The 25,672-nt window shown below is 39.4% G+C and overlaps 1 protein-coding gene across 1 annotated transcript in view; it reads right to left on the bottom strand.

The window, feature by feature from the left end:
* The window catches only part of LOC126109721 (aminopeptidase N-like), a 222,875-nt gene that overhangs the window by 82,769 nt on the left and 114,434 nt on the right, over positions 1–25,672 (bottom strand). The window contains exons 7-9 of the mRNA XM_049914775.1: positions 17,063–17,221; positions 6,155–6,310; positions 3,978–4,158 (exon numbers count right to left, since the gene is read on the bottom strand). Coding sequence (XP_049770732.1) covers positions 3,978–4,158; positions 6,155–6,310; positions 17,063–17,221 — 496 coding nt within the window. The remainder of the gene's footprint in view (positions 1–3,977; positions 4,159–6,154; positions 6,311–17,062; positions 17,222–25,672) is intronic.

Raw genomic sequence — 25,672 nt, 5'->3', positions numbered from 1 at the left:
CACTTTTTAAGTACGTACCAGCAACCTGCTCTAGCTTCACAGTAAGTGTTTATGGTAAGCAACTTGTCTGGAAAGTGGTAATTATGTTAACAGACCATTGTGTAGAGTTATTAAAACTCAGGGAATAAAATTAGGCAATCGAATACCATAGCTTTCATATAGCGTGAATGATTTAAGAAATGCACACCAAGAATGCTCTCGGGGGCCACGAACGTTACCTGTGCTATATTTAATTGGCATCTGGAGTGACATCTAACGACAACAATGGAAGCTGCAGGCTACCGCACCATGCGACTGCAATGCCAGTTCAGTGCAAGTTTCAGCCCCTTGCTGGCTCCCTGACTGCAGTGCCAGTTACATTTTCCTTCTGACTTTTTCCCTTGTTTTACTTCACACCTCTTAAACATTAACTGTATTTTAAAAGAGTGTTCTTATCAGCTTAATGTCTGAAACAACTTGCACCGAGCTCATGCCAACCTCCAGGTACCAGCCTACCACTGCAGTGGGTGGTGGCCTGACACTATCTACTGAGCTCACAAACATTGCTCATGAATCAACCTGTCTATTAGTGAAAACTGTTTAAAAAAACCATACAGTTGTTAAAGAATTCTGTCATTCAGGGTGTTAGGTGGTAATGAAATTAATCCAACAGTTTCTTTATTAAAAAGTACACCACACAAATGGCTTCTATCATTGGCACTGAATTGCTAAAAACATTCATGGAAGCTCCTCATTAAGTTTTCAATAATTTCTTGAGGAATGACCTCTTGTCTCTTCCCAGATTGCAGTTTTCAACTCAGCAGTATTGTGAAGTCACCAAGAAAAAACTTTGCTCTTCAGGTGAACCCACAGAGAAAAAAACCAGGTGCTGAAAGCTCAAGTGATATCACCAACCATGAGATATCACAGAAGCATTATATTAATTGATGTGGAAAGTACGGTCTCAGTGTAAAAACTGAATTATGAGGTGTAAGGGCATCCTGCTGAAACCGTATCACATCTAGAAGCCAACGTCACTGCATCTGTGGACTGAAGAAATTATTAATCATGGCCACATACCACTCATAACACACACATTGACCAGATGATGCTGTCTTAAAAAATATATGTTCCAATGATTCCAATGAAGTGTCCAATAGCACACCAAACAACCTTTGAGCTAACCTGTATCCTTTCATGAACGAGCTGCAGATTTGTATCTGGGTAAGTTCGGAAGTTTATTGACAAACCCATTTAGATGAGAATTTGCCTCATCAGACATCACAAGATTTTTCACGTAATGCCTAATCCTGTTCAATTCTGCTCAGTAATGTTGTGCTGAAATTGCACCTACGCACTTTATCTCCCAGTTGTCATCATTGGGCCGCTTGAAGCTTGTTGTTGTTGTTGTTGTGGTCTTCAGTCCTGAAACTGGTTTGATGTAGCTCTCCATGCTACTCTATCCTGTGCAAGCTTCTTCATCTCCCAGTGCCTACTCAGCCTACATCCTTCTGAATCTGCTTAGTGTATTCATCTCTTGGTCTCCGTCTTCGATTTTTACCCTCCACGCTGCCCTCCAATACTAAATTGGTGACCCCTTGATGCCTCAGAACATGTCCTACCAACCAGTCCCTTCTTTTAGCAAGTTGTGCCACAAGCTCCTCTTCTCCCCATTTCTATTCAATACCTCCTCATTAGTTATGTGATCTACCCATCTAATCTTCAGCATTCTTCTGTACCACCACATTTCGAAAGCTTCTATTCTCTTCCTGTACAAACTATTTATTGTCCATGTTTCACTTGGCTACACTCCATACAAATACTTTAACAAACGACTTCCTGATATTTAAATCTATACTCGATGTTAACAAATTTCTCTTGTTCAGAAACGCTTTCCTCGCCATTGCCAGTCTTCATTTTACATCCTCTCTACTTCGACCATCATCAATTATTTTGCTCCCCAAATAGAAAAACTCATTTGCTACTTTAAGTGTCTCATTCCTAATCTAATACCCTCAGCATCACCCGATTTAATTCAACTACATTCCATTATCCTCATTTTGCTTTTGTCGATGTTCATCTTATATCATCCTTTCAAGACACTGTCCATTCTCCTCAGCTGCTCTTCCAGGTCCTTTGCTGTCTCTGACAGAATTACAATGTCATCAGCAAACCTCAAAGTTTTTATTTCTTCTCCATGGATTTTAATACCTACTCCGAATTTTTCTTTTGTTTCCTTTACTGCTTGCTCAATATACAGATTGAATAACATTGGGGAGAGGCTACAAACCTGTCTCACTCCCTTCCCAACCACTGCTTCCATGTCCCTCGACTCTTATAACTGCCATCTGGTTTCTGTACAAATTGTAAATAGCATTTCGCTCCATATATTTTGTCCCTGCCACCTTCAGAATTTGAAAGAGAGTATTCCAATCAACATTGTCAAAAGCTTTCTCTAAGTCTATAAATGCTAGAAACGTACTTTTGCCTTTCCTTAATCTTTCTTCTAAGGTAAGTCGTAGGGTCAGTATTGCCTCACGTGTTCCAACATTTCTACAGAATCCAAACTGATCTTCCCCGAGGTCGGCTTCTATCAGTTTTTCCATTCGTCTGTAAAGAATTCGTGTTAGTATTTTGCAGCTGTGACTCATTAAACTGATAGTTCGGTAATTTTCACATCTGTCAACACAGCTTTCTTTGGGATTGGAATTATTATTATTATTATTATTATTATTATTATTATTTTTTTAAGTCTGAGGGTATTGAAGCTTATCAGGATGAAACTCTAAATACTCACCACGTAGTGGAGATGCTGGAGTTGCAGATAGGCACAACAAAAAGACCATAAAAAATAAGCTTTTGGCCAACAAGGCCATTGTCAAAAATAGACCTCTCTCTCTCTCTCTCTCTATCTATCTATCACACACACACACACACACACACACACACACACACACACACACACACACGTGCAAATACAACTGGCACATAAATGACCACAGCTTCTGGCAGCTGAAGCCACACAGTGACAGTCTTTTTGTTGGGCTTATCTGCGACTCAGCATCTCCACTGTACGTTGAGTAGCAACTACCCTTTTCATAATATTGTTACATTCCATCCTGGATTTTTCATTATTTAGAATACTGCTTCACAATCCTCTGCATAGACATGTCAGGGATATGTAACGTTCTGGAATGGCGACACACAGATCGCTAGGTGTTTCATCATGAAGCGGCGTGAGTTCATTAGATATTTCCTGGCAATTGAACTGTCATTTTTTGAGAACCCTAATGCTTCACACTAGTTAAAGAACCCACCTCAAACAATTGTTTTATCTGGCTGGATACTGTCCTTCTGTCTGTAACACGGAAACAGCTTTTCTTCCATTGCACGTTGGGTGCTGGGCAGCAGCAATGCTCTGCGCACGATGAACTATTCCACTGCCTCAATCCACATGTGCACTGGCAAACGTTAAACATTCAACTGAATGGTAAACTATGTGGGTCCGACAACATGTGGTAAACAGAGTGAGCACATTTACATCTTAGCAGGGCGGGCAATAGAAAATGTTCTGCTTCACATGGGCCACCCTGTATATGTATAGAAGATAGTGTTACAACGTTCTGTGTATTAGATTAGTCTGTCCATTAGATCAGTGTGGATTGCTACTTGTAAGTCTCCTTTTTCTTTACAGATGAGACGATGGCCATCATTGAATATCAAAAGGAATAATGAAGACACTGTGGTCCATGACTTCACTGTTGATGGAATCTTGAACTTTTTTCCCACACGTTTTTATAGTCTGATGTTTATCTTGTGTTTGGCACTTTAATATTACTGACAAATTTCAATCTGAATTAGCGTGGGTTCAAGGTGCATTTGCTGAATAATGAGAAAGCTACATTCATACATAGCCACAGTGACAGACTTCACTCGAAGTTATATGTTCCCAGAACCAAGGCAGTTACAACAATCATCATAAAAAGTAATGTACTCACGAAATCAGTCCCCAGGTATTCAAGGTATGTGGCAAAGCCCTCATTCAGCCATATGTCAGTCCACCAAGTCGGTGTAACGAGGTTACCGAACCACTGATGTCCAAGTTCATGAACCACGGTAGTGGCTGCCTTCTCCAGACTGTCTGTAGCTGTTTCTGGGCCAATGAGTACTTGTGTCTCCCTGAGAAAGAAGTCACAAAAGTATTAATTCGTACACAGGGGAAATGATTACAATGCATTTTCAATTCAGCTGCAATGCAAAAACAATTATGGTTGTAAATAACAAGACAGCTGAGATGCTGAAATGTGAATCATCACTGGGTCTTATTATGATTTACAAATGATAAACTATTGTTTGTCTTCTGATGTTTACACTGGGAAACATTACGCCATATTCTCAGAATGAATGAAAATCACATGACAATGAAATAATGCTCGCCTACACTTAACTCTAAAGTTAACATTTAAACTTTGTTATTATTAGTACTCTATTAATATTTCCATAAACTTAATTGCAGCCAGTCTTCCTCAGTTGGTATTTCAATGACATATCATGCAGATAAGAATAAGTATTTCCAATCTTTTGGAACGGTTTTTTATATTTTTATTTTTTAGGCTTCTGAGGTAAAAGTCATTCAACCTTAAATTATTTCAGATGAGGTGCCACTTCAAATTGTAAAAGAACCGTTGCTGAATGAAACTGATGTTTTGGCCACACATGCAGTGCCCTTACTCCTGCTCAGCTTGTCAAGATTCAGCTGCAAAATATGTATAGTATTTATGTACACAACAAACATCTCAATACACGAAATTTAAAGTAGATGTTTTATTTACATTATTATTGATAAACCTGTTCAGTGTATGGCATTTTCTTGGTTCTGTGACTGCACATGACCATGGTTCTGAAATTAACTGTGCAGACTAGGATAATTAATTACCACTAGTTGACTCTCATTGCGGCAGCTTCACCATTTGACATTATTCAATACTAATACTGCCACACTTATTCCTTCATCAGTCAAATACACTGCCAGCTAGTTCCTTAACATCACAATTCACAAACTAGCTACGACTATCATTTTCTGCACTCAGTAAAAAATCTTACTTGTTTAGATATTGAACTAACAGTGAAAGCTCATAATTATTTTTTTTTTAAATTAAGCCTTCTAAATAGTTTAACAAACTTCTTTAATTTCAATGATGTTTTGGTAACTGCTATTATCAAACCTGTAATTCAGATTAAAGCAACGTAAGAATGAGAGGTATTAGTTATACATTACCACATGACAAAAATAAGAATGATGCATAAACTCAGAACTTGCATTGGTGAGTGAATTTTGATCTTCTTTTGTCATGTTGTAATGTATAATTAATTACCACCTTTCATTCGTTTGTTCTTTTAATCTTAGAACAATATTATGAAAAGGGTAGCTGCTACTCACCATATAGCAGAGATGCTGAGTTGCAGATAGCCTCAACAAAAAGACAAGGGCACACACACTCTTGACCACAGTCTCTCATATGTAAGAGCAGTGTGTGTGTGTGTGTGTGTGTGTGTGTGTGTGTGTGTGTGTGTGTGTGTTTTCTATCTCTGACAAACACCTTTTCGGCCAAAAGCTCATATTCTAAATGTTGTAGTTATCTGCGACTCCTCATCTCCGCTATGTGGTGAGTAGCAACTATCCTTTTGATAATACTGCTACATTCCTTTCTGAATTTTCTTTTAAGCTTAATCACATATCTCATGACAGCAGTACCAGTAACCAAAACACTATTGTAAATAAAGAAATACATTAACTAATCCAGGTGGCTTTCTTTACAAGAATCCATAATGACTACTGTCTCATTTAGGAAAATTATTTAATTTTTAAATTTGTGAGGACCAATTGAAGTCATTCCAAGCATTTAATTGGTGCACAATGGTCTCTCTTGTTTCTTTTTCTTCCACCTATTTTCCCATCATCATGCAACATTACATGCAAATAAAAATACTCATGCAAATAAAACTACTTTCCTTCCAGATAGCATAAAAGAATTTGTAGAGACTATTTATTTATAACACGTTATTTTCAAAGGTTAAGATTGGCAAATGTTAGTTTATAAAGGCAGGACCAATAGTACCATTACAGATGTATATCACTGATAAATAAAGAAAATGAAAATTTAAAAAATCTCACCAGTATGTAACGAGGCCCCAGTTTTCCATGCCACCGTACTGGAAGTCAGGAATAGCAGCAAAGTCCATTTTTGGCAGAGGATAAGCTATTCCAAAGTAGTCCGCATAGAAGTTAAGTATTTTTCGTGTCACACTGAGTGCGTAATGCGCCTGCTTTCTGCAAAGTAGTATTTAATAAGAGCTCAATGTCACTTACAGACTTCAAACTAAGCTACACACAACAGCAGAAGTTCATACATGAAATAATGGAATTCAGGACAGTATATGGCAGCAACATATATTTAAAGCAATCTAATAACATCTGTAGATAAAACATCATCAACACTAATAACAGATGTACATCTACAGAGGATTTCTAGAAATAATGCAAGCAATGAGCTTGATCGCACTGCAGAACAATACAGCTGTGGTATAGTGTGTCATATATCCCATACACAATACTGTTATTTATTGCTGAATTGTTGGTATATTTAACATTCATTAATGACTGTGTGTAAATAAGAACTGTACTGTAAGAAATTAATGTTGTCCTCCAAACTATGACATATTTAAAAAGTAATATGTAAACAGTATGTGTCTAGCTATTTACATAGAAAATCTGTTTCCGTCATACATTTTATCACAGAACTTTACTCACTCGTGAAGCAATATCATATTGCAAGAAAACTACTATTTGCAAGTATTTGTACATAGGCCTACTTTGAAGGCAAGGAAACAACTAATATGAGTGTTGCATTGTAAAAAATACTGCAACCAGCCACAAATTCTTTTAAATGATTTTACTGCACCATTACTAGCTTTGAGCCTGAGCCTATCATCTAATGGTAGTGCTGACTTCTTTGTGTAGGTAAGTGTCAGACTATGTAATCACAAAAACAATGTTTTTCGGATGCATATGTAAAACTTGCAAGGAAGTAAATGCTCCCATCTATGACGATGGGCTCAGGCCAAAAACTAGTAATGGATAAAATAGTAAGAGTGTGTTTCTGATAATATGCTCACATTGCTCCATATTTGTTCTGCTCTCAATGAAGATAAATGGCCATTGAGTATGGAAATACCACACAAAATGGAACGTGATTTTTTAAAATATCAATCCAGATATAAGTCCAATATTTACAGGCAAGAAAAGACTGAGAAAAATATTTTCCAGTGGATTATGAAATGAGATAATGGATTAGGTAGTTTATACGATGTTGTTGTTATGACGACTTATGTAAAGGATGTACAGATTTTAAGTACAAGTTTTTTCCTTCACTATTTATTTATTTGCTTACAGTGAAACAAGTTACACGTCAAGCTCGTTTAGGCTTTTTCCCAATATCAAGAGTACCTGTGAATATGGTATAATAGGTATAATATTGTTGCTTACAGCTATGTTAGATTACACTGATGAGCCAAAACGTTATGATCACCTGCTTAATAGCTTATTTCCGTCTCTTGCACAAAATACATCACCAATTCTGCGTATCAGGTTTGTGGAGGTATGCGGCATTAGATGTCTACATAAAGGTCATGTAATTTGTGTAAATAACAGGCCACTGATTAGCGTACAGGGTGTTGGTGCCTGATAGCAGCCCAGATGTATTCCATAGGATTTGCATCAGGTGAATCTGGTTGCCGAGACAGCAACCTGAGTTCACTATAATGCTCCTCAAACCACTGTAGCACATTTCTGGCTCCAAGACAAGCACAATTATACTACTGAAAGATGACATCTCCGACAGGGAAGACATCAGGTGTGAACGGATGCAGGTGGTTCGCAGCTGTCAGTGTGTCCTTTGATTACTACTATAGGTCCCGTGCAAGCGTGGGAGAATGTCTTCCACAGCGTAGTACTGCTCCCACCAGCCTGCTGCATATTTCAAGCCACCGTTCAGCTCACTGGTGGCATTTATGGAGACGACCATCGACATAGTGTGGCAAAAATGTGATTTACCTGAAGAACCAATACATTTTCACTGATCGACAGTCAAATCCTGGTGGTCCCATGCCCAATGCAATTGTAATTGACAATGTTGCTGGATAAACATGTGAGAAAAACCTGTTACAGAGCTCTGTGTTCAACAATATACAATGAACAGTGTGCTCTGAAACACTTATGCATGCACCAGATTTGTGTCCTTTTGTCAGAGATGCCACAGATCACTATCTATCCTACTTTACAGTGCAGACAAGGATGTGAAACCCACATGCTGTGAAGAGTCATGGACATTCAACCATTTAGTGCCTAGTGTAATTTCACTGTCCACCTACCTCTTTCCGTAGATGCTCACAACAGTACCATGTGAACATTCCTCCAGCTTCCCCATTTCTAAGATTCTCGTTCACAGGCTCTGTGTAATTACAATCTGCCCTTTGTGAAAGTTGCTTATCTCAATGGATTCCCACATTTGCAACCCGTATCTTTGCTAGGGGGATCCCCCATCCATGTCTATTCTGCTTTCTTACTTGTTACCAGGTCAGCTACCCGCAACGCCACCAGGTGGCATCCGATGTCGCGGTGGGCACTGTTCGTAGTGTTTTGTCTCTCTTGTGTCTTACCTTGTACGATGTGGCCCATATGGCATCTTGGAGTGTACATGTCGGTTGCCTTTCTGTTATGATATGATCACAATATTTATTTGTGATCTTGTAAAATAATTTTTGACAGCTTCAGTCCCAGTTATCTGTATGTTTAGTATTTTTGTGGTTTTTGCATAAATGTTCTACTATTTATCGTCATGATTAACCCTTTTTCTTTTGTAATATCAATAAAATTTTCAAGTTATTTTTTATGTTTAAAAGTCCGTTTTTCATTGAGGATGTCATCTGAGGATTTTCTGTATGTGTGTAAATTTTCATTTCCTCCAAATGTTGCTTGTATGTCCATTAAGTACTTACTAGGGCATTTTCAACATTTTCTGGTTTATGTTCTTGACTTTTTAAATGTGAGTAAAATGTGGATTGGTTGCTTTTGCAGCTTCGTGTGTGTTGTTTAAATCTAATTATGAAATTCCTGCCTGCCTGCCTGTCTGATATAAAATTTATTGCAATCTTCACAAGAAAGTTTGTAGATGCCTGGATTTTTCTTTTTCTTCTCTTTGCTGATTGTAATATGGCTTTCAAATTGTTATTTGTAAAAAATAATTATTTTAATTTAGTTTTCTTAAATGTTATGTTCATCTTTTCTGATATTTTCCCCATGTATGGTATTGTAACATAGGTAGGTTTATTTCTGATTTTTTGTTCTCTTTTTAATGTTATTTCTTTATGTATGCCATCTGTTCTTGGTTTTATATGTCATTCATATAATTTTAGCACTATTTTGGGGCTGAAGTTATTTTATTGTCATATGTATTGTAGCATCTTTACTTCATTTTGTATTGCAGTACTATCAAAATGTAAATTTAACATTCTATAACCACGATTTGAAATATGCATATTTTTTATTTACTGTAACGCCAGTCATAACAACTTTTCTATGTATTTCAAATTGGTAATAGTTGTTTTTGTTGGTTATTCTTATGTCTAAATAGTTTATGAAGTTTCAAAATTTGATACCTGTATCATGAGTTTGCTTTGTTAAACCATAACTAATCCATTCAAAGTACAGGGCATATGAATGCTTGTTATGTGAGCAAATATCACTTCATTTCATGATGCTGGATAGAAATACTGTTATTTTCATAATAAACTGAAGGCAGATAATTTTACAATCTGTTTTGTAATGCAAATAATCTCCATGATTATCAAATCAAGTTTATAAAACATGGATCTGTAATAGATCAACACAGATTAAGAAGCAAAAATTGATAAAAAATTAGTTGTTATAAAACAAAATTATGACTTCGATTGCTGAGGTATGTGTGTGTCAAAGTAGAAGCCCACAGTGGAAAGTCACATGCAGCAGTAATGTGAAACTTGTAAAGTGTAAGAATATGAAAAACTTCTTGGCTGAACAATTATCTGAAATATAAGTGCAAATGGAATAAATAGGAGATCACAAAACTGCCATCTTGATCTAAAAGAACCTCAAATATTAATTTTGCATAAAAATAAATCTAACATCAACTAAAAGAAAGCAGAGTATAAGTATTCCTCCCTTTCTTGGTTGTGCTAGCTTCTTTTTTCAATTAGGATGACAAAAATTGCTGCCACATGTATTTTAAAATTCCTATCTATTGGAGGGTACATAAAGCTAGTTACAAGGTTAACAAGCTACTTGGTACTGGGCTGACAAAAAAAAATTACAGTTTCACACTAGAAATCAGAAATGAGCTCTGTATACTGGCTTTAAACCTGCCAGTGGATCCAACAATGATGTCATCTCCAAGATCACCACCTCCAAGTCCTCTTGTGTTTCCCCCGCTCGTCTAACTGAAAATTAATTACTTGAGTATGTTGTCTGCTACAAACTGACTATATTAGTGAAGAAACGATAGCGTGTCAAGAAAACATGACACAATGATGAAATGCATTCTCTAAATGGTGATCAATTACTAAAATAAATTTACAACAGTCTCTGAAATAGTTACAGAAATGAAAGATAAGCTACACAGCATGCTGTCAGCCCATAAACGCAAGTTGACGTATGCAAAAGAATAAAAAATTGCATGCTTTTTCATTGCAGTGACCTGGTAGAGATGTTGCTCTCTGCTCAGTTTTTGTTAGATGCACCATACAGATTTTCCGATGCTGGAAAGGGCATTAACAAGAGCACAACCATTTAGTTTGCACTGGACAATTTTAAAAAAAGAATGGAGTATAGCATGGAACTTGATCCAGACATCACACCCCCTCCAATAGAACACATGTGTAAATGTTTATGCTGTGTCACTTAATTTCTGTCTTACACCTTCCATTTTATCACAAACAACAGCTTCATTGAAGATCATCTGATCCCAAAAATCAATTTGGCTTGTCATAGATACTTCAGAACAGGAAGATCGTGTACTCAACTTCTGCACTAAGCCCTGACTAGCCTTAAATTTCTGCACACTTCAGTAAAAGAACAAACTGATGAGTATGAAACAAACACAGAGCCACAGTTCTCAGACTCATATTCACGGAACTATAGTATGAAGGCAGGAAGGTCGTATAGCAGGATGCATAAACAGTGGCACCTCGATTTATAAGCACACTTAAGCATATACATGAAATGTGATGTTATACACCCCAAATCTAAGTAACAATTAAACCTAGCCTAATTTGAAAAGACTATTATAGGTATATCGTTTTGGGAGTAATGCAGCACAAGTTCAAGAAATTGCTTTTAACAGAAGTGATAAACTGCTGCTACACATACACACACAAGCATTTGAATAAAAAGTAGTGAATCTTATTTAGCTGTCTTGCCACAGTTAACACCATATTTTGATGGTCTTCTTACAAATGACAACTATGCAAAGTCCATGTTTTTCTCAGTTCCTGATACTGTTGTGGGTGAAGAAAAACCTTACCACAATCAGCTTCAAAAGGGTGTAGAAACACCAGACCAAATTCATTACTGTCTAAGTAACAGAACTTAATTTTTGCCTGTCCTTATTCAAATGCATATCTACATTCCTTTCTGTTCTTTTACAAATATGCGTGTACAGCATGTCACTGCTACAAACTGACAAACAAAAAAGCCTTCCCAATTATAATTTTTAGAAATTTAAATTCCAAGAGAGAGAGCACAGCATACTGAAAATATAGTTCTCGTTTTTCATCATTTCATTCATGAACACACTATAAATGTTTCGAAAATCTGAGACAAATGATAGCTTCCAGAACAAATATTTAAAATATTTATTTCATCCAGCAAAAGAGAGGAAAGGGAGGTGGGGCGGGGGATTAAAAGTATTCAAGGCATCACTAGGAAAGCTGCAAAGAATGAGGTAGATGAGACTGCTCTCGCCCTCTTTCGTTGTGTCCATTTTGACCCACACACAGCTCAAGATTCGTGCTACGTCCTCCGAATGTCAAATTTTGGTGAGTACTTACTTACCTAATGAATTCTGATGGGTTTCTAAAATGGCTGATGTAAGACATATTTGCAATGTCATTCTGATTCCATTTTACCGTATGATGTTCAGAGTAAACTTGCAGCATCTGATAAAAGTGCTCAGAAAACTCATAAAAAATTTGATGTATTATAAACTGTATGATCTCTAGAAAATAGCTTTTTTTAATCTAAGTGTGTTGTTTTGTATATAGATTTTTTAAAAAGTCAAAATGGAAAACTGAAGTTGTATTTTTCTTAGGATTGGATAGGGTAAGTGCATAGCTGTGCACGATAGGAAGCATTCTTTGGCCCTTTCATTCAGTTTAGTGAGCGATTCCTTTACACCTGTTTCTTCACAAACAGCCTACTCTATGTGAAATAAACACATATATTTAATATCATATATCGTTTTCCAGGTTGTGTCCTGGACAATAAATTATTGCTTTTCTACAAGGTGTACAACTTTTCTTCTGCCGTTTGCTGATAGATGTAAGTAGCGGTCGAAAGAAACGGATTGCAGATGTCAGCCAGTTAGCTTGGACCTCGGTCAACATAACCTCATTCAAACATTAGTCGTTTCGTGTCTGCATGATAAATTTGTTCTTGATTGAAAATGTCAGTTTACAAGCCTAATTCTTGTCATTTATGGGAGGTGTTACTGTTTTGTTTCAATACGAAGAAAACAGCGGCTGAGTCTCATTAAATGCTCTCAAGTACGTATGGTAAGGACGATATTGGTGAAAGAACGTGTCGCGAGTGGTTTCGGTGCTACAAGAATGGTGATTTTAACAATGTAGACCAGCATACTTGTGGAAGAGAGAATGTTTTTGAAGATAGAGAATTGGAGACATTGATGAGTGAAGACTCGTGTCAAACTCAAGCAGAATTGGCACAATTAGTGGGAGTGACACAGCAAGCCATTTCAAAACGTCTCAAGGCTACGGCATGGTTCAGAAATAAGGAACTGGGTCCCCTGTGAGCTGAAACCAAGAGATGTTGAACGGCATTTGTGTGTTTGTGAACAGTTGTTTCAGAGGCAAAAATGGGGATGAAAAATGGGTTCATTACGATAACCCTAAATGTAAAAAATCATGAGGATATCCCGGCCATGCTTCCACATTGATGGCCAAACCAAATATTCACGGTTCCAAGATCATGCTCTGCATTTGGTGGGAGCATCTCGGTGTCATCTTCTATGAGGTGTTAAAACCAATTGAAACAATCACAGGTGCTCGTTAGCGAACACAATTAATGCGTTTGAGCAGTGCATTAAAAGATAAACGACCACAATACAGATAGAGGCACAATAAATGATTTTGCAGCACAACAACGCTCAACCCCATGTTGCAAAAGAGGTCAAAATGTACTTGGAAATGTTAAAATGCCAAGTCCTACCCTACCCACCATATTCTCCAGACATTGCTTCCTCTATCATCTGTTTAGATCAACGGCGCATGGCCTGACTGACCAACACTTCCCATTTCATGAAGAGTCACAAATTGGATTGACTCGTGGATCACTTCAAAAGATGAACAATTTTTTTGATGCGGGATTCATACATGTGTAAACAATTTGTTTCATTAAAGCCTCAAATGTTAGGGAAAAAATGGCGGAAGAAAAGTTGTACACCTTGTATTTGTATGTGGTCATCATGAATATACTTTCATAATACTGGCGTTAGTATTTAAATTTAACATAAAAATAAGAAATTTAGTGTGATCTGTCAATTTTGCTTGGAGTGACTGATTACTAGTGTGTTTCTAGGTGTTCTGCTGAGTTGTTGTTTCAATTTCATGAAAAATATTTTGATGACTCATCAAACTGCCATATCTCAGTGCTGTGAGTATTGATGTTACATGTACAAACTGCTTGGACTGAAACCAGACTGTTGGTCTCATGCCACTATTTACAGCCAAGTTTGATTCCCAATGATCACGACATCCTTTGAAGCTGGTTTGTTTTCCAGAAGTCACACTCATGAAACACAAATTCTCTCAGCGTTTTCCAATTGAGTGGACCCCAAGAGTTAAAAAACCCTTGACCGGGCTGTTTCTTATGCTGCAATCTGTTCCCGCCTGTGTAATTATTCCCGTACCTTGGAGCGCTTTCCTGCAGTGCGACATAATCTGTCATGTTCTGGTGCACTTTTCTCAAATAACGTGATGGTTGTGATTGTAAGGTGGCAACAATTTGAATCTTTTGATGGCAGGAATGTATACTATGAAAATAAGCAGGATTTATTTTCACAGTCTCATGAAGGTTGTTACTGGAGGATCTAATGCTTGTGCAATACTTTTCAGAAAATAGATGTTTCAAGAATTTCTTATCTTGAGTAATACATTCCAAAATCGAGTTTTTGAACTGTGTCTTGTAGGATTACATTGCGAACAAACTTGAGTAATACATTCCAAAATCGAGTTTTTGAACTGTGTCTTGTAGGATTACATTGCGAACAAAGAATAGATATCTTAATTGTTGGTTGGTACCCATCTGTGCACAGGCAATCATTGTTTTAGTGTTTGCACATATGAACTTACAAACTATTTGGCATATTTGTTTTGAATTATTGTTGTTAACAACCTACAGTAAAAAACAAACTTGAAAATAATACCATGTGGTCCCTTGCTGCTGGAGTAAGACTCTAAATACATTGTGTAGAGCCTCCCAATTATTGCCAACTACAGGCCCAAGCACCATTCATCGAGCAAGCAGCACAGTACTGCCAAGGCAGCCACAACTGAGTTCGTTGAACACAGTCAGGGGGTTAAACAGAGATCGCTGTCCCTGTATATTAGGTTTCCTGACATCTTTATTTGAACAGAGCCCTTAATTATTCTGTCGCAGGTATTCAGCACATTTGTACCACAATACTACTTGCATTGTATATTTCATTTGAAGACATGACGGAAAAATGGGCTAACCCTCAAATGTAAAATGTTGCCATCTGTTGCTGGATACAAAAACGATCAAAACTGACATTGGTCTCACCCATAAATGTCCTAATGTGATATTTAGGGGTGAGACCAATGCCAATTTTGATAGTTCATGTACCCAACAACAGATGGCAACACTTATCCCTAAGCTTTTACATTTGAGGGTTAGCCCATTTTTCTGCCTATTTCTTCAAGCCAATTTTTCTGTGCACGTTTCCATTTCACGATAATATCCAGGACAGTGCTCGAGGCCAGCTGTTTTGCTTGGTTGTTTTAGTTGGGTGTGTTGCTGATGCTTCTTGCATCTCTCCTTGACTGTTCCAACATCTGCCCCACATGAGAAACACCACATTTGCATAGAATGTGATAGACAGATAGCTTTCAGAGATTGTCTTAAACAATACAATAGTTGAAGGGAGTGAAATACACTGGATGCCATGTTTCCATAGGATTGTTAGGTATGCCCAAGGCCAGCAAAAAGGCAGGTAAGAGATTTTTGGCCTCTCTTCCTTGGTTTCAATCTCTTGTTTTATATGGGGCAGCCAGTCTGAACAGTTCAGGAGAGATGCAAGGAATATCACCGACATTCCCGACTAAAATAAACAAGCAAATCAGCTGTCACTGAGCACTGTCTCAAATGTAATCACAAAATGAAATACAATGAGACCAGAATCATGGTGTGAACAGTAAATTTCTGGGACAGCATAATTAAGGAATTTGTCAAAATTAATATGGCAGATAACTCAAAAACCAGGGATGGCAGTTTTACTTGAACAAGGCTTGGGGGTCTGGCATTAAATTTATTACAATCTCATTAGTCACCATAACCATCCACTGAGAGAATTTCTCACAATGTGAGTTATGAAAAACAAAAGAGCATCAAAGGTGTCAGGAATAGAACTCTGCTATAAACAGCAGTGTGAGACCAATGTTAGTTCACAGTCTGGTTGGAGCCCATGCAAAGAGTACACAGAACAGCAAAACACGCAGCACCTGAAGGGGACAGCTGCACTGGTTGTTGAAATATTGTGCAGGAAATGGGAATAACAACTCGCCAGAACACCTGGAAGCACATAACTAAGAAACTAAGTATTACAGAATATTGTACCGATAATGTATGAACCATTCTTGTGTAGAAATAGGTATTAAGTAGGGAAACATATGTATAAATAGAAACAATCAACTGAATAAATGTTATATGACTGTGGGTGAGTGATGGCACCCAAAGCTAATGGAGAATTAATTATGTAGAATACCAAATCTGTGAAGTGAAGAAATAATTAAATTTAATAAAAATGTGTGTGCTTTTTGGATGTTACTAAAACATGAGGTATCCAAATAATGATGTAACATAAAAAGCTTTGTACAGTGCAGATTTATATAAAAAAAAGGGGGTGGGGGTAAAGGACTATTGTAATTGTTGTTATGTTATTTATAAGCACACAGTAGAGGCTGCTGAAGACTGTAATTTTGAGACAGATATTTTTGGAGCAGACTGTATGTGTTTGTTTTGTGACATTTTAAAATAAATGGAAGGTAAAATGCACTTACTCTGTTGACATGAACTGGATCTATTCAACCTGCACCAAAGACAGGTATTCAGAGCAAACTGGAATTTTAAAATATAATGTTCTATCTGTACTGCAGGAATATGTAGCTGTGTCACTGGCATTAGTTCAGCTGATCATACAGAAGTTATTCTACCGTTATTATTTTTGGCTGATTTAGATGGGATGAAATGTTAAATAATCTTGTATGCATTCCATCACTATGAAATCTCAGTTTAGGTTCAGTGACTGCTTTCCACTACAACTGAATTTATAAACAGAATATAAAGTTTTTCCAGTGAGTTATTGAGGATGCTTGTAGCAAAAATCAAAATACGTCAGCTGAAAATTGATTCGACTACAGAGCACAACCAATGCTGTTATACTGTAAAAAGACTATTGTGCATTAAAAGTATTAGCACCACACACACAGTATGCTAAAATGGTTGTTTATGGCTTACCTGAGATGCGGCCGAACTATCATTCGTATCTGGAGTGGCACGGCTGTGCTGTTGGCAGAGCCATTTGTTGCAGGTGCTTCTCTCTTCTTACGGCGCCCAGGAGTCGGAAACAGTGCATTTGCCTGTGGACCTGCAAACCCAGCTGAAGTTCCTGCATTCCTGAAACAATTGGAACATATTTCACAATAAGAGACAACTAAACACTATTCTGCACCGGGTCAAAGTTCTGTGAGAAAAGGAAAGTAAACATACATTTCTGGTAATGTGACGACTAACTTAAGTCTCTAGAAAAATATTAAAAGAATTTTATTTTGTACAGTCTGTTTCACTCTCTCTCAAAATATCTGTGTCTATACACTTTAGCATATATTCAATCCTGGAAACATTTTTTTCAATCCTAGTATTAGTGCCTCAGAGAGAGCTCTGAAACAATTCGATAGCTTTCTGACATAATGACAATTATTGTACTTGCATTTTTTGCTTCATGGAAGACAATAAATATCGATCGTCGGTTGTCATGATTAAGAATTATGTGATATTATGGGTCATTTTTCTTTATTTTGCCAATGACTTGTTGCAAACAAACTGTTGCGTAGTATTCAGAATTAACTGTATTTCAGTCATCTATAGTGACGGACATGAAATGTCCAGTTACTGATTGCCAAACTTCAACAAAGCAATAAGACGTGTTCTTGTTGAGTTACGCTTTTAGGAAAATTTTACACATATCAGCCATCAAAAACTTTCACCTGAAATTTCTATTTTTTTTAATCACCATTTCCTTTAGCACTCACATGAACTTCTTGGAAAATTTCTTAGTTGTCACTGTTTCGACAAAAGTGTAGGACAAAATTTGAAACTATAGTAATACCTGCCTCAATAGTACCACCTAATGGTCCTTTGTAAAAAGACTCTCATATAAGGATACACTACTCACTTTTACAGTCTATGAATATCACAATCACCATCACCACCAACAACAAGCAGCAGCAGCACCACCACCACCACCACCTTTAACAACCCTAGTCTAGTCTTTATGTGGAGTGCATGTTAATAATCAGTCTAGTTTCCACTATCTAGATCTTATTTGTAAGCTGCCCTTAACATCCTGTCAGTACATCTTGAGTCCATTAATCAAAGATTTCTTTTGCTCTGTCCATCCTTTGGGTTCTTATTCCCTATAATACTATGCTATCTGTGTTATTTATTTTACCTTTAGTTACACTACTCAATGGCATTAAGGAATCACTTTCCTGAAGCCCCAAATTTCCACCCGTTGCGACATTACAGTTTCATATTTGACTCGAAGGTGCATACAACAGTCCTATATAATGGGCAAAACGTGGTGCCTTGCAATGTCACCCTTGGTTTGGTGACACTTCAGACAGCAAGGTGTCAGACACTTACGAAATAGAGGCCACACCTCAGAAGTTCATGTATCATGTTAGGGGGGTTAATGAGATGTCACATTGGCACCAAAGTTCACAGCAATTCTGCCCAGTGCCACCATGGATGTATCACATGATCAGAAGGTAGTCACACTTCCTCATGCCCACATTTCACACCTTCTTTTGACACCTCTGCAACGGAGGTTAAAACTGATTCCCAGCACTGAAATCACGGTGAGGCACAACGGCACTAAGAATGGGCACGAGAAGGCCACAGGGGAGTGTTAATGAAAGCACCCCTTTCCCCGTGACATTGATTTTCTCACATTTTACGATCAAAAACGAAAATTCACAGTGCAATGAGCAACAGGAAGATGTTCTTCACAACCTTTGAGACTGCTGACACCTTTGCACATTTAAACCCTTCTCTAAGGACATTGTGGGGCCACATCCCCACTGAACATTATCACACCCATTTCCAGCCCCCACACAACCACAACTTTCTCTCTCGTGTACAGGTTGGAATCACTAGGGATGTCCAAAACTATTTGACAAACTCTCAACATCATTCAAAGCAGCGAAAGGTGCATAAGTTTTCAATGCTTGTACTTTGTATCCTGCTGTGGCGTTATCATGAGGGTATGAGACACTGACATAAGCATGAATAAAACAGCAGAGGGCCCTTCTAAGACCCACCAGCTTAGCAAAACACTCAGTGGCAACCCCCCTCCACATTTACAGAGAATTTTAGAAATGTAACTGTACAGACAGAACCTGTGACGAGAGTACCAGGTGTCTGCAGGCAGGCTACACTGCTGCTCTTTCATCACCTGGCCATATGAATTTGGGGAGTGTCAAGGGAGTAGCCAGTCTGCAAGCACCTACAACGTTGTCAAAGTTTCTGTTTATATAGGTACATTTCTGAAATTCTCAATGAAGATGGGAGGACACCACTGAAGGTTTTGCTGAAATGGGGGGGGGGTCTTGGAAGTCCCTCAGCCATTTTACTCATTCACATCAATGTCACATCTCCTCGGGATAATGCCACAGGATGACACAAAATAGGAGTTCTGAAAAAGCACGAAAACCCTTAGCTGCTTTGGGTTATGTTCAAGTTTCACTGAATGGTTTTGGACAGTCCCTAGTAGTTCCAACACATACAGGGTGTGATTCGAAAGTTTCAAGACTTAACTCAGAACTAGAAATTTATTGGACATTTAAGTACAAAGGACTAAAATTCTTTAAAATATGATTCTTCAGCATCAACACAGCGCTGCCAGCACGTCTTCCACTGTTCATAGCCCTTCTGGAAGGCCTCAGGCATCATGCTGTAAAGGGCTCTCGTCGAAGCCTACTGGATGGTGTCGAAGGAGTGGAATCGCATCCATTTTAGGCCTTTCTTGATTCGGGTGAAGAGGAAAAAGTCACTTGGAGCCAAGTTGGGGCTGTAGGGTGGCTTCAGCAGTGTTGTCATGTTGAACTTGACCAAAACTTTGGTGGCGGTGGCACACGACGTGTGAACCATTAGTTAATTCCCTGAGACCGCCCACTACTTCCCCCACCCGGTGGAACCAGTCAGCACGCGCTCCCCTACTCGAAAATGAATCAGCCTTGAAACTTCTGAATCACACCTTGTACACGAGAGCAAAAGTTGTAGTCGTGATGCACTCCAAATGGATGCGATCACATTCAGTGGGAATGTGACCACAACATGTCCTTAGAAAAGGGATGCAGTCTAAAAGGTTGTGAAGAATGTAGTCTTGTTGCTCATCGAACTGCGAACTGTCATTTTCGACTGTGCAATATGTGTAAATCAACACTGCAGGGAAATTTGGTGCCAATGGGACATAATTAACATGCCTTACATGTCACACATGAACTTCTGAGCTGTGACCTTTTTTTCGCAAGTGTCGACACCTTGCTGTATGAAGCACTGTCAAGCTCAAGGGTGGGTTCACAGAGCATGATGCTTTCACACAACTACAGAGGAAGGTTTTACACACCATTGAGCAAAATTTCAAACTCACAGCGGGTGGTTATAAGGACTCTTTAATTCTGTTGTGCAGAGCCATATCATTTGGCCATTACAAATGCCAGCATACACCCACATCCTGTGTGTTATATAGTTGCTGGGAAGAATGCACTTCTCTTCCACAGGCACTAGCTCTCTGGTAAGCTGCGCACGCGCGCACGCACACACACAACCATTGATAGCGGCACTGTGATAGTGGACTTGTTCTTCGTCCACAGCCAAGAGTCCACACGTTCATATCTGTCCACCTCCCTATAGACGCCACAGCATATCTGCCAGCAGGCAGACGGATCCCGCTCTGGGCAATTATGCCGGCGTCAACCTGCAGCTCATCAATCAGAGCCAAATGACTCCCCTCTACTGGCTTTACACCACCCACCTCCCGTGGCCCACCAATTGGAGCCACATTGCTTGCTGCCGTATGCACTTTGGCTGTGTCCTCGCCTCAAGGTCTCGCCGGACTCCAGCTGCGCCCTCGTTGCTGCATCTTACAGGGAGCCAGTCACATACCCGTTGCAGCATCATCCCCAGTTGCCAGCCATCCCCGTACCACAATACCATGCCGGGTTCCTGCAACGCTCACGCTGACAACATCAAAACTCGCTGGATGGCATCCTGCCCACCATATTTGGAGCACAATTCTCTGTTGTATTACCTCGTGACATATTGTTAACCTTGTCTTGCTTGTGTAATAAATCATTACATATGTTTAGATGGGAACCACTGTTATTTCATTTGCCATCACCACCACACAAGGACACAAAAGCTGGGGTCAAGGGGCTGTTCTATCAGTGTTCCTAGTGTCTAGCATCCTCACGTCTGGACACAGCTGCCACCGTGTCCCCTTTCATTCCAGCTGAGCCCACCTGCATTCCTGCCAACATTCCAACAACCTGTCATGGTCTAGCCATACCCACTGGGACCATCTCCCTACATCCCACCTGCCCTTTGGAGTCCGGTCGACTCGGGCGGCATCTCCGGGAGTCACCATCCGGCTAGCGTGCCTCTTGTTGGCCACTGACACCTCCTCTATGTTCCAACCTCTCCTGGCTGAGCCTGTGGACATCTCTGCCAATGTCCCACCAGCCTGTCGGCCTCTATCTGGGCTGACACTGGCTCGATGCACGCCTCGCTTCTGGGCCCTACCGAAGCTGCCTCACTGTTTTCCTGCTGTCCCAGAAATTCCTTTCGATATTTCTGGTGCTCTCCTGTATGATCTTGCCACCTACAGTATTTCCATGCCTCTAACCCTTTGTGCACCTTCTCAGGTGTATTGTGCAATTCCAGCTGCAAACGCCCTTATTTAGGTGCGGGAGTAACATGCTGTTTTCTCCTTTCCTTCGGTGACGTCTATCCCGGAGCTTTCTTCTCGCCATGCTCCTCTGCACATTGCACTTCCAGCAGCACCCTTTCCACCGCTTCAGGTGTGCCTCCCAGTTTTACCTGATCTATTCACACATTTCTCTGCAAGCTTTGCACTCCTAGGCAGGCCATATCTCCCAGCACCCGCCAATGCCCTTCCATCCTGTCATTCCTTTGGTGCTCACAGCACATACCCCATCCAAGGACCCATCTCTGCCCTCTGGGCATGACCGTTCCCCCTTTGTCTCCTTCAAATCCAGCTGAGATTCCTCTGCTACCCTCTACTCAGCAGGGGAAGGATATTATATCTGGCTGCATCACCTGGCCACAAGAATCGCACTATATCTGTGTCCTGTGGGTTGTCTAGTTACTGGCTCTAAGGCACTTCTCTTCCAAAACTGCTACTTCTCCCCGAAGTTGCTTACGCATCACAGATAGTGGCACTGATATTGTGGACCTGTTCATTCTCCATATTCATTCTCCACAGCCATGTATCCACAAGAAAATATAGCCTATGTACGCTGTCACACTGCCACCAGAAGGCAGACAATCCTGCTCTGGGCTTCATTCCGGCTGCCTCTTGCAGCCCATTCATCAGACCCCTGTCGCTCACTGCCATACACGTGCCGGCTGCATCCTCACCACAGTGTCTTATGAGCACGGCCTTGCTGCAGCTTCACCATTGAGCACCAGCTGTGCCCCCCACTGCCTTGAGACTGCAGTACCCGTGCTGCAGTACCATGCCATGTGCCATCCACTGCATCGCCAGGCGTCATCTGTGTCCACAGCACAGCAATATGCTCGGTTACTATGAGGCTCATGCAGACATCATTAGAACCGGGCAGACAGGACCCTGTCTGCCAGATCTGGAGGAGCAGTTCTTTCTTGTCTTATCTGTTGGCATATTGTTAACATGCCTCACTTGTGCAATAAACCATTGCAGACGTCTACCCACAGTTATTTCATGTGTCCTTGCACTATGCAAGGGCTCAAAATTAAAGCACATCTTCCACACAGTAACCACCTCACAAAGAAAATCTAGGATTTATAAACGTAATATTGTCTATGTTAGTATCAGTTGCAAGGGTCTGGACCTTGCCTGGCGTGAAAGTCACTAAGCATGGGGCTGACCTCAGGTGTATTTTCAACAACAATAACACTCAGGAGACAAAACGAGCAGAACACCTTTCCCAGTCAAATGGTTGCTGTGGGTGTGTGGTATCAGACACCTAGGGAATGAATTTTGCACACTAGATTACTTTCCCCATAAAGGTCAATGTCAAGCAGCTTCTCAATGCCATTAGTGTGATCCCTTTGCTGCTTGCTTAACGTATGTCCACATACTGCACAGATGGTACATAAAACTTGCATCTTTCTAAGTTACAATGAGGCCCATCCTCCAACAGCTGCTCAAATATTGTTTGTAAGTTTTGCATATGCTCTTCCACAGCAGCACCCATCACCCAAATGTCACCCATATTCTTTACGTACTTCAGAATACAATGAGTTAGTTGCTCTGCCTATCTTTGGAACATTCCTCACACCAAAGTGACCCACAAAGGTAACATCTTGTATTCATATATTCCAAAAGTGTATTCAGTTCGTCTGAGTGTAAAGGTAATTGCAAGTACACATGACTCCCAAGCCCATAACCTGTTTAACTCAGCCTTACAACATCACACATTGTGAATGGAAATGGCTGTGTACTCCAAAATTTAGGCACAGAGGACGGCTTGAGTAAAATATGCACTTCAGCTCTTTGGCCTAAACCAACTTTGGTTGGAATAACTGCTCAATTCTAAATCCTGGAGTGTGTAATGGAGCTGGTAAATGACCCTGTTTTCACCAAAAACCAAAACACACAATACATACATACATACAACTGGAGCACTCATTATGTACAAACATGTTGTTGTTGTTGTCTTCAGTCCTGAGACTGGTTTGATGCAGCTCTCCATGCTACTCTATCCTGTGCAAGCTTCTTCATCTCGCAATACTTACTGCAACCTACATCCTTCTGAATCTGCTTAGTGTATTCATCTCTTGGTCTCCCTCTACGATTTTTACCCTCCATGCTGCCCTCCAATGCTAAATTTGTGATCCCTTGATGCCTCAGAACATGTCCTACCAACCGGTCCCTTCTTCTTGTCAAGTTGTGCCACAAACTCCTCTTCTCCCCAATTCTATTCAATACCTCCTCATTAAGTATGTGATCTACCCATCTAATCTTCAGCATTCTTCTGTAGCACCAAATTTCAAAAGCTTCTATTCTCTTCTTGTCCTAATTGTTTATCGTCCATGTTTCACTTCCATATATGGTTACACTCCATACAAATACTTTCAGAAACGACTTCCTGACACTTAAATCTATACTCGATGTTAACGAATTTCTCTTCTTCAGAAACACTTTCCTTGCCATTGCCAGTCTACATTTTATACCCTCTCTACTTCGACCATCAACAGTTATTTTGCTCCCCAAATAGCAAAACTCCTTTACTACTTTAAGTGTCTCATTTCCTAATCTAATTTCCTCAGCATCACCCGACCAAATGCGACTCTCAGCATCACCCGACTTAATTCGACTACATTCCATTATCCTCGTTTTGCTTTTGTTGATGTTTATCTTATATCCTCCTTTCAAGACACTGTCCATTCCGTTCAACAGCTCTTCCAAGTCCTTTGCTATCTCTGACAGAATTACAATGTCATCGGCGAACTTCAACGTTTTTATTTCTTCTCCATGGACTTTAATACCTACTCCAAATTATTCTTTTGTTTCTTTTGTTTCCATGTACAAACATATTAAGTACATTAAGTACCCAATACACTCTGCACGGCCACATTACCTGATGCACCAAAATATTTCAGAAATCACACAAATTATGGTTTTCTTTGTTATCACTACATTAATTACAGAAAATTATTTCACTTAGATACAAATATACTAAAATATACAACAAGAAAATGTCTCAAAATGTGAAAAGTTGTGATCACTTTAATTTTGAGAGAAACCTTTGAAATGAGGAAATCTATTATACTATTATATAAATACTTGATGTAAACAATCAACATCTAATTGTAGCATCTTTGAATTGCAATGCAGCATCAACATTGCTCATCATGTTGTGTCTGGTCTGGTTTTGTTCTGTCACCAATAAACATAGCAGTTCATGCTTGATACTGTACTTCTAGACAGTTCATGTGCTGCTCTGTGATGGAAGTTGGAAGTAGTAAAGAAGTTCTATTCTATTTTGAGGTGAAACTGAAGATTAAATCCCTTTTTGTGTGAAACAGAAACTCCCTGTAACAAGTTCATTTCAAGTACACCTATTGAAGTTAAGCCTTTTAAAGCTCCAGCATCCAGGAATTTTACACTTCTAGATGGCCCAACACAGACAACGTAGACACCTGATCAACAAAACAAGCTAAGTAATATAACTATTGCTAATTAATTCCGTTCACAACCAATAACTTATGAACAAATATGCTCATTTTCTGACTGGTGAAACATGTTACACAAACAACTGCAACACACTAAACTTTGAAGTGTGCAATCAAAAACTGCTAACTTTAATTTATATGTGAAGAAGGGAGCAGGTTTGAAACTGCACAGAACTGAACACCAGGTTCACATAATGAAATATGTGGAAACCAAATGTGGTGAACACAACTAAACCACAAATATTTATAACCGGCACAAATCTGCAACTGACGAAGTGATTTGCTGTTCCACGTTCTCGTATTTTATGCATACAGTAACTTGCCCTCATGTTTAGTTGGCCATACGAAACGTAACTGCCACTGCAGCTGCAGCAAACCACTGAAAGG

The sequence above is a fragment of the Schistocerca cancellata genome, chromosome 12, assembly GCF_023864275.1.
Source record: "Schistocerca cancellata isolate TAMUIC-IGC-003103 chromosome 12, iqSchCanc2.1, whole genome shotgun sequence".
NCBI classification, from domain to species: Eukaryota; Metazoa; Arthropoda; class Insecta; order Orthoptera; family Acrididae; genus Schistocerca; species Schistocerca cancellata.
The sequence above is the reverse complement of the archived record's forward strand: the minus strand, read 5'-3'. Positions and strand labels throughout refer to the sequence as shown.